At 51.3% G+C, this 9,628-nt stretch overlaps 1 protein-coding gene across 1 annotated transcript in view; it reads right to left on the bottom strand.

Annotated features, from left to right (window-relative positions):
• KANSL3 (KAT8 regulatory NSL complex subunit 3) overlaps window positions 1-9,628 on the bottom strand; it is a 46,676-nt gene that overhangs the window by 12,946 nt on the left and 24,102 nt on the right. The window contains exons 7-15 of the mRNA XM_023732007.1: window positions 9,249-9,365; window positions 8,906-9,007; window positions 8,724-8,795; window positions 7,291-7,365; window positions 6,955-7,112; window positions 3,856-3,919; window positions 3,177-3,377; window positions 2,813-2,969; window positions 1,310-1,387 (exon numbers count right to left, since the gene is read on the bottom strand). Coding sequence (XP_023587775.1) covers window positions 1,310-1,387; window positions 2,813-2,969; window positions 3,177-3,377; window positions 3,856-3,919; window positions 6,955-7,112; window positions 7,291-7,365; window positions 8,724-8,795; window positions 8,906-9,007; window positions 9,249-9,365 — 1,024 coding nt within the window. The remainder of the gene's footprint in view (window positions 1-1,309; window positions 1,388-2,812; window positions 2,970-3,176; window positions 3,378-3,855; window positions 3,920-6,954; window positions 7,113-7,290; window positions 7,366-8,723; window positions 8,796-8,905; window positions 9,008-9,248; window positions 9,366-9,628) is intronic.

Genomic DNA, 9,628 nt, shown 5'->3' with positions numbered 1-9,628 from the left:
GGCCGTGAGCAGCAGCCCCTAGAGGAGGCCGTGAGCAGCAGCCCCTAGAGGAGGCCGTGAGCAGCAGCCCCTAGAGGAGGCTCTGAGCAGTAGCTACCAGGTCAGGGAGCATCTCAGCCCAGACCACCTCATAGATCCTACCCAAAGGCAACAGCAACCTGTCGCAATTGTTTGAACCAGTGCAGAAGGCCCTCTGTTCACACACAGGCCTTCTCCTCTGCTGAACCAGACTCACCCTGTACATGGCCAAGCCTCCCAGACTCTTAAGTCATCCCTTAGGCTCCATCAGACACCGCTCATCTTGAAACCCAGAAGCCCACCCGGAAGCCTCCCCGGTCCCACTTCATAGCATAAGCAAGCAGGGTAGGCGTGCAGGTGCGGGGAGGCAGCGCTCACACGAGCACGAATGTGGATCCTGGCGTGGGAGCACAGGGAGCTAGCCCAGACCACCTGGCACAACCAGCTGGAAGGACGGCAGAGGATAAACGCACTGGCTAGAACCAGAACAGGGAGGAGGCTGGACGCGGAAGGCATCGAAAGTTTCACGCTGGTGAGTGGCTGGTTTGCTCTCAGTGGCCAGGACAGAACCGGGAAAAGAGGCGGACAGAAACACGTACAGGGCAACCCAGGCTCGCAGGCAGGGGCCACAGGTCCACGGGAGACACACAGCACAAACGACAGTGAAAGCAGGAAAACAGGAGACAAAAGGAGAGAGAGAGAACACCACGAGAGACAAAGAGAAGGGAAGGAGAAAGAGTGAAGGCCACAGAGCAGGCAAAAAGCGTCAACAAGAAGAGATTCAGGAGACAGAAAAAGGCAGAGAGAGAAAACAGCAGAAGCAACAGGAGGAAACCGGAACAGAGAAGCAGGGGTGAGGAAGAGGCAGAGGGAGAGCGGTGGGGGGGCATGGGCGGTGAGAGAGACAGCACTAATCACCAAAGAGACAGAGGAGAGGGGCAGGGAGAGGAAGAGGGAGAGGGTGAGCCATGAGAGGAGGCAGCAGTACTCACCAAAGAGACAGAGGAGAGGGGCAGGGATGAGGGAGAGGGAGAGGGTGAGCCCTGAGAGGAGGCAGCAGTACTCACCGAAGAGACAGAGGAGAGGGGCAGGGATGAGGGAGAGGGAGAGGGTGAGCCCTGAGAGGAGGCAGCAGTACTCACCGAAGAGACAGAGGAGAGGGGCAGGGATGAGGGAGAGGGAGAGGGTGAGCCGTGAGAGGAGGCAGCAGTACTCACCAAAGAGACAGAGGAGAGGGGCAGGGAGAGGGGCAGGGAGAGGGTGAGCCCTGAGAGGAGGCAGCAGTACTCACCGAAGAGACAGGAGGAGGAGCCGGGAGGGACAGCTCTCCTCACCAGCATGCTTTGTTTCAGAAAAGCAGCAAACTGTGCTGGAAGGAATCAGAAAGAACCAGAGAATCACAGGCAGCCAGAGAGCGAGTGGGAACAGGAGTGGGAATACGGAGAAGACACAGCAAAGGGCCAGCACAGAGGTCAAGAACAGAGCTCCTTCTAGAGTCACTGCACGGGTCTGAAACCTGACGCTCTGTGGGGAAGACAGTCCCAGGTACCCAGCTCATGGGACTGTTGCCAAGACTCAACGAGATAAAGCAAGTCAAATGCCCGGGGGTGGGGCACACAGTAAGGGCTCCCCCCATAGATGCAAGCTATCATCGTGCCCCTGCCCATCAACTCCACAGTCAGGGTTCCATGGCTGCTGCTCTCCTCCACAACCCTGAGCCCCATCTGGACGCCCAGCTCACCAGCCAGCCTTCTAGATCCTCAGATCCTCGACGGCTCAGCCCCTCCAGAAGCACAGCAGACCCCTCACTCACTGTCCCCATCACCACCCACCCAGAACCTGTATCTGGTCACTGCCAAGAAGATGCAGGTTGCAGAGCACCCACATGGACCCCCGGGGCCTGGCCTCTTTTCTCCCTTCAGCCAAGCACTCAGGCTTCTGCCCCTTATTAGCACCACGCTCAGAGGTCATCCCGAGAGGCCTAGCTTTAAGTTCTGATCCTCTCGCTTCAGTAAAAGACGCAAAGTGGGAGCGAGCAGACCACCTCCTGTCACCCCCCACGCCTCTGTGTTCAACAGCCAGTCTTGCTGGGCACTGCCATCCCCAGAGAACGTCACGTGGGGTGTGTTCCTGGATACATCACCCAAAGCCATGCCCCAAGGCCTCACCTCAGCCTGCCCAGCTGGATCAAGGCAGGGGAGCAGAGCCACTGCCTGCTTCCTTTTCTCTCCCTACCCACCCGAACCCTCCCTTCTCTACAGCTTCTTATGCAGCTCCTGCTGCTCTCAAAGCTTCAATTTCAACCACACGAATACTGCCCAGCCTAATCCAGAGACCCCTGATGAACTCTGCTAAAGGTCCCGGTGGGGGAATCTTAATGCTTCGAGGATAAAACAAAGAAAGGACACGATGCCAGCTGAGCTGCCCTGGAATCTGAGGAACAAGGTCCATCTCGCTGCACACGTGAGCTGAGAGTCCTGCCCTGCAGGAGTGCTGGGCAGCGCCTGGGACAGAAGATGCAGCTTCCCCGGCTGGCCAACACACACTTCGTCAGTTCACAAACCTAACTTCCCAAGACTACACAGTCCACTAACGCACGGCCCCTCTGCTGACTTTTTACCCTGGAAAGCGGCCTTGGTATTCACTTCAACCTGATTTTGCCTGGATGGAAGTGTTGGGAAGGGTACCTCTCACACCCTCCTGGGAAGAGCTTTGGACACCAGTATTTTCCAACCGCCTCACAGCATTCACAGCAGCAGACAGAAGCCAAGAGACCACAGGGCCAGGGGCCTACCTTGGGCTTGTCTGTGGGTCAGCACAGCTTCTGTCCGCTGCATGTGTCTCTTGAGCAACTGAGAGCTCCCCACCTGGCTGGACTTCTGGGCAGAGGTCACTGGGGTCACTTTGGTCTTGGGGCTGGAGGTGGGGCTGCTGGACACACTGGAGAGATCCTGAGTGGGATGAGAAGGACAAGCATACTGTTTGGATCCGGCCATCAGTCAGCACGTCGCCCTGGAATTCCCTGGCCGGGAATTCTCCTCCTAGGAACTCACAGACCTACGGCGTGGACAAGGCAGACAGGCGGATCCAGGGAACTAAGACACCAACCCCCACGTCCTGATTCCCCAGCAAAAACGCTCCTCCCTCCAGCACGCTACCTCCGAGCCCGAGGGTGAGGCGGGCAGCTTGGCAGCTGGGGACGCAGGTCGACTGCCCCGCTCAGGGGCTTCAAAGGCCAGGTCTCTGCGGGCTGCGTCACGGGGTTTCTTCTTCTTCTCCGCATCCTGATCCCGGGGCTCGGAGCCCACGTGCCCTTCAGCACGGGTAAGTACTCCAGTCAGAAAGTCCACTATCTCGTCCTGGTGTAAAGAGGAGCCGAGGCTCTATCACTCCTAGTCTGGAAAGTAAGAACCTCCCAGCCATTTTCAAAGTAAACTTAATTTCATCTCGGCTTTGGCGGCCAGGTGTGCGGGCCCTCTGCTCTCAGACAAAGCCTGGCACAATCGACAGCCTCTGAAGGACTGCTAGGCGGTGCCTGTGGACTGATGCTCTCCACGAGGGGTACCCCACATCAGGGGTGGCCTCACTCTGCCGCTCCCCTCTGTGAGCCCCTTCTCCCGCCACCCCCAACGCTTCCCTCGCCTCTCAAGCGCATCACTCGCCTTCTCTTTTTCCTCCCCTTTTTCCGTTTCTTTGTTATGATTTAGGCCCATCAGAGGCCCCGGTGGATAACCTCTCACCCTTCAGAGCTGAAGAGGCTGCTGCCAACAAGACCAAACCTGAAAGGCTGCAGAAAGGCAAGCCCTGCTGAGCAAAACGCATAAAGCGATGGTTTACCTGAATACACCTGTCCACCATGCTCTGAGTCAACCCTTCTGATTTCTTCTTTGCTTTGCTTATTCTAGAAGACAAAGGAGGCAGTGGTCACCTTCTGACTATCTCACGGCGTCGCGTGGAAACGAGAATGGACTTTTCCTCTGGGTTGGTTATCTTTCTAGGTCCGTGAAGGAGGACTCTGTTGGCCCTCAGGCAGGTTACTTAACCTCTCTGAACCTCAGCTGCAACATCGACAAAACGGGAAATCATAATACCTCCCAAGTACGGAGCCTAGGACCTGCACATTCCAACACGCCTGCAGGAACAGAGCAACTCTATGCGGACTGCTGAGCCCTCACCTAGAGGTCCCCCAACACAGGCCGCAACATCACACAAACACATCTCACAATGCAGCTCACAGTGACAGCACTGCCACCTCCCCCGCTCCCTCACGGCAACTCAGCACACTCTATCTGTCCTCAGGTAGGTAAGAATGAAAACAGCCTATTTACATGAAGATATTGCCTTCGGCATCAAAGGATTAGACACTAAATCCACAAGAACTGACCGAAGGCCAGAAGGGCTTCTCCAAAACGCTCCCGAGCGTGAAGCGGGCCCGACAGCTGGGACCTTCTGGCTCGCTAGCTAAAGCACACAACTGAAATTAATCTCTGAGTTTCAGCGCGTAAAAAGAAGGCGGCCCACGGGCAGCTTCTGTACGGAGGTGAGATAAGAAGGCAGAGAGGGTTAGGAGCTGGTTGAATGGACATGGGGAATTAGGGGTGGAAAGGGGGAGGGTGCTGTCATAGTATAGGAAGAACAGTTAGGGTCACATAACAATGTAGGTATAAATTTTTGTGTAAGAGACTAACTACCACAATAAACAAACAAACAAAAAGAGCAAAAAAAAAGGCGGCCCAATGAAGGACAAGGTCTATTTCAGTCCATTTCTTGAAAACGTACCTAAAAGCCCTAAACACAGTCCACTCCTGTAAGCTACGCATGGCTGTCTCAGTGACCAAAGACACCTTCTTAAAACCCCTTCAACATACATACAATGGCACGCTACTCAGCCAGAAAGAGAAGTGTCGCCTTGCTACAATATGAATGGCGCTTGAAGACATTATGCTGAGTGAAAGTAGTCACTCATAAAAGGACAACTGTGTACGACCTCACTTATATAAACAGACAACAGCAGCCAAATGCATAGAGACCGAAGTTTATTAGGGGTTACCGGGGTGGCGGTGGGGGGGTTACTGCTCACGGAGCACTGAATTTTCGGTTTATGGCGATGGAGAAATGGCACCGATTAAGGGTAGGGTGGCACAGCAATTAACGTAACTGCTGTCAATAAGCTGTACACCTGTAAAAAGTTGAAGTGGCAAAAACTGTGTGATAGAACAACAAAACAAACAAAAAAGAGTAGCTTCGGAGGCTGCTTACGTACAACCAAACATTTCATGGGATTTGGTTCCTTGGTTCGAAGGTTTAGGGTCTTGGTTTCAGTGGACATCCCGGTTAATCAGTCTGTTTAGTGATTCTTTTCTACCCCCTTGTTCGTTGTGTAGTGGCTGGGGCCCTAAAAGCTTCCAGGTGGCCGTCCAAGGTATAACAACTGGTTTCTATTAGCCGGGAGCAACAGAGGAAGGAGAGTCAGGAATAGAGGAGGAAATGGAATGTGTGGCTAATTGCTTCCGTGAACAACAACTGTCTCCCTTGCCATGAGACCAGAAAAACCAGATGATGTCTGGCTACCAGTACTGAGCATTTTGATCAAAGACTCTATAGAAGAATACTGATCAAAAGGGGAAAATGCAGAACAGAATTCCAAATTCTCATGTAATGCAGATGTTCTGGAGCCACTGAGGCTGGATGAACCTCTGAACTATTGCCCTGGGATAATCTTTAAACCTTAAACCAAAAATATCCCCTGAAATCTTCTTAAAACCAAAAAACAGTTTAGCTTAACTGGTAAAGAATGTCTGCCTTGAACCCATGGGATCAAACTGACAACAGCAACCTGTAAGATTAGATAGGAAACTTGGGGGGCAGTGAGTTTATGTGAATCGGGGAGGAACAACTCAGAAAAGAAGGGTGAGAACAGCTGCACAACTGGAAGAATGTAAAATCCATGTCACTGAACTGTACATGCAGAAATTGTGGAGCTGCTGGATGTTCTGCTGTGTATATTCTCAACAACAACAAACCGTTAAAAAAATAACTAAGATCATGTTTTTTTTTTTTAAAAAAAAAACTTTCAAACTTTGGCTGTGTTTATACTCCAAGATACATAAAATGATACTGAATCAAATCAAATCTATGTTCATGTTCATCCTCAGTAAGGAATAAAAATCAAGAGGAAAAAAAGGCCTACCTCAGTGAAAGAATGATGGGGAAGAGGGTATTTACAAAGTCTCAAAGTATCTTCTCCCCACAAGATAATTACTGATTACAAAGGGAAAAGTAGTACCTTCCACAGGAAAAACATGACAGACAGCACTCTAACAAAGTGACCGTGGTTAACACCCCCCGTGGTGAGACACCACACCATCACGCCCCCCATGTGCTGTGCTGAGAAGAGACGTCACCTCTGCCGCTCGCCTGCCAAAGATGCACATCCTCAACCTGATCCTGACGAGATGCCACGAAACCTAAACTCACTGGCCTCCAAAAATGTCTTCAAACTGGTTTTCAAAAATGTCGAGGTCATAAAAGACAAAAAAGACTTGAGCAACTGTTCCAGGTCAGAGGAGACTGAGGAAACACAGCAACTAAACGTGTGTGCATGGATTTAATTCAGAACCAGAAGGATATTAACGAGACAAGTGATGAAATCTGAGTCCGTACATTAGACAACAGTATAGCATCAATGTTAATATCCTCGTTTTGATAATTACCCTGTATCTATGGAGGATGTTAAAATGTGGGAAATACAACTGAAGAATATATGGGAATTTTCTGAATGATTTTTGCAACTTTTGGTAAGTCTGAAATTATTTAAAAATGTAAACAAACAAAAAAAAATTACATGCCCACTTTTCACTGAAGCAGACTGGTCTATAGTCACATCCCGCCTACAGGCAGTGCAGCTCTCCTGCAGCTCTGGGAGAAGTGACCCACCTGAGGTTATCATCAGCTCCCCCGACCACCACCAGGCTGTTCTCAGCCCGGATCTTCTCCCGGAAGTCCTCCATGGCTTCCGGGTGGCACTGCAGGGAATTCTGACCAATGACAAAGAGGACTGGAGTCTTCATATCCAAGAGGGGATCATCCACATCCTAAAACAGGTGCAGGTTTTAGAATCGGCCAGTGGACATTCACTCAGCACTGACCTGGAAACTCCACCAGGAGAGTTCCTGTGTGACTGTGGTCTGGATGGACACCAGGGTCGGGGAGGCCTGCACTCCCTCACTCTCACCTGCCAACCACCAAGCCAGGAGCTTCCCGCGTTCTTACCCCTCTGGGGCCATCCACGGTCAGCAGAGGGAACCCAAGGCAGACAACCGCAGTGATGTACTCCATTACTGACACCTGTAAACAAGAGCACACTCTGTCTAAAGGTCAATTGACTGACGGCAGCTACAGCCTACCCAGAACCCAGGAGTGGGCCAGCCTATTGGCCAGTCCATCTCCTGCAGCTACAGCCCACCCAAAACCCAGGAGTGGGCCAGCCTACTGGCCAGTCCATCTCCTGCAGCTACAGCCCACCCAAAACCCAGGAGTGGGCCAGCCTATTGGCCAGTCCATCTCCTGCAGCTACAGCCCACCCAAAACCCAGGGGTGGGCCAGCTATTGGCCAGTCCATCTCCGACTCTCCTGTGCTAATTCCCAGGTGCATCAGCCATGGCAGCAGCAGTTAAGGGCAAGGGACACAGGTGCACCATTCCATATGCAGCCCCCACCTACAGAATCAGGCCCTGAGAAGCCCCCAGCAGAAGGCTGAGCCTTAGGACAGGAAGCTCAATACTTCCGCCCTGTCAATCCCCTAGACCACACCTAGAGTCTCCCGCTCACTTTTTCTCCACCAGCAGCAAACAACCAGAAGAGCACAAATGGCACCCTCGCGTGAAGAAATCCAAGCTTCCTCAAACCCCTAAGAGCAGCCGCTGACTGAGCACCGCCATCCCTAGGACCAGGGAGTGGGGGAAATAGCCTTCTGCCTCTAGCAGCCCGACACTACACCTGATTAAGGAACAGCATTACCCATCAAGCAGGACAAATGCCACTTTATCCACTTGAGAATTGGAGTTTTGGACATGCCAGGAACACTCACGCAAACTCCTATATAAATGCACGTAAAATGACAGAGAAAAGGTTCCCTGATGCCTTAGAGAGGGATGGAACAGGAGGGTAACATCAAATTTCAGAGCTATGAAATTCTGCCTGTTAGAGCTGTTGTTAATTATTTAGGTGGGAGAATGGCATGGTATTTATGTTGGGGTGAAAAAAAAAAAAAATCTTTTTCTTACAGATATACATGCTGAAATATATTTGAATGAAATCAGATGGTATTTGGGATTTTCTTCAAAATAATTTGGGGGAACTTAAACTACAACAATAAACAAAATAATAATAATAATAATAACTTGGGGGAAGAGAGGAAGTGGGCTGGCATAAGGAGAAACAGCCTGGCCATGACTGATGATTGGTAAAGCTGTGTGCAGGGTCTACTATACTAGTCCATTTGCCCTGCTTTTGTTTTTATTTAAAAATTTTCCGCAATAAAGCTAAAAGCACAGTTTCTCTTCCACAGTTTAAGCTGCAGTTTACAAGTCAAGCACCCAGCCCAGCGGCGCGGGTGGTAGCAGTCATCAGTGGTAGTAGTATTCTATCCCAAGACAACCTCCAAGTTCTCTCAGCGACCTCCAGATACGAGGGACAGTACTTACGTGACAGGCCACCAAAGCTCCTGTATTCCAGCCAATCAAGATAATGGGTTTGTGCGGGAAATGGCTGTGAATCTTTGTGGGAAGAGAAAGAAGACAGTAAGACACAGGAGGCCAGAGGTGAGTGCAGAACAAGCCCAGGATGCTAGGTGGCGCCACAGTGAACTGAAATAGGGCATTCTCACCTCCAGCACTTTGCTTCTCACGGCCCCGATCATGTGCTCAAGACACTGTAGGACGCCGACCCCACTGCCGTTGTTCAGCAGATGGGTAGCTACAGGGATGACCTACAAGGAAAGAGGGCAGCATCCATGCCAAAAGAGACAAACTTCCAATCTTTTCCCAACCTGCTCACCCACCCCAGATCCCGTCAATCTCTGGTCAGCACCACCGGATTTCCAAACCAAAGAAGCGTTAAAGGATCCTCTACATTTAAATTCACCCATTTTGACCCCCTCCTGCATTTTCTTCTCAATCCTCCAAAACTACATCCCCACCCTGCCGGAACGCTCTTCCTCCAACACACACCTTGCCCAAGCAGGAGAGCTGAGACTGCCAGAAGCGGTGGCGGCGTGAGGTGGGGAACACGGAGCTGGAGGGGCCGGAGGAGGCAATGAGAATCAGAGGAGAGCCAGGGAGTTTGCTCTAAGGAGAAAGAATCCCACCCAAGAACCTGTGAGTGGCAGGTGTCCTTCCACAAAACTCCCAAGTACCCCAGTCCCCTTCTTATCCCAACCAACGCTCATCTGCTCACAAAACTACGTTAAGCGTTCTACAGAACAAGCGATCAGTCACGGGGCTGCTAACCAATGTCACAGAACAGCGTGTGCTAACTGTTTAATGAGAAACTATCGGTTCAGTAAGCCATCTAAAGTACACTTACAAAAAAAGAAAAACAAAAAACAAGC

This window comes from Trichechus manatus, unplaced genomic scaffold, assembly GCF_000243295.1.
Source record: "Trichechus manatus latirostris isolate Lorelei unplaced genomic scaffold, TriManLat1.0 scaffold00004, whole genome shotgun sequence".
Lineage (NCBI taxonomy): Eukaryota > Metazoa > Chordata > Mammalia > Sirenia > Trichechidae > Trichechus > Trichechus manatus.
Note: the sequence above shows the minus strand (reverse complement) of the source record. Positions and strands in the feature narration are given on the sequence as shown.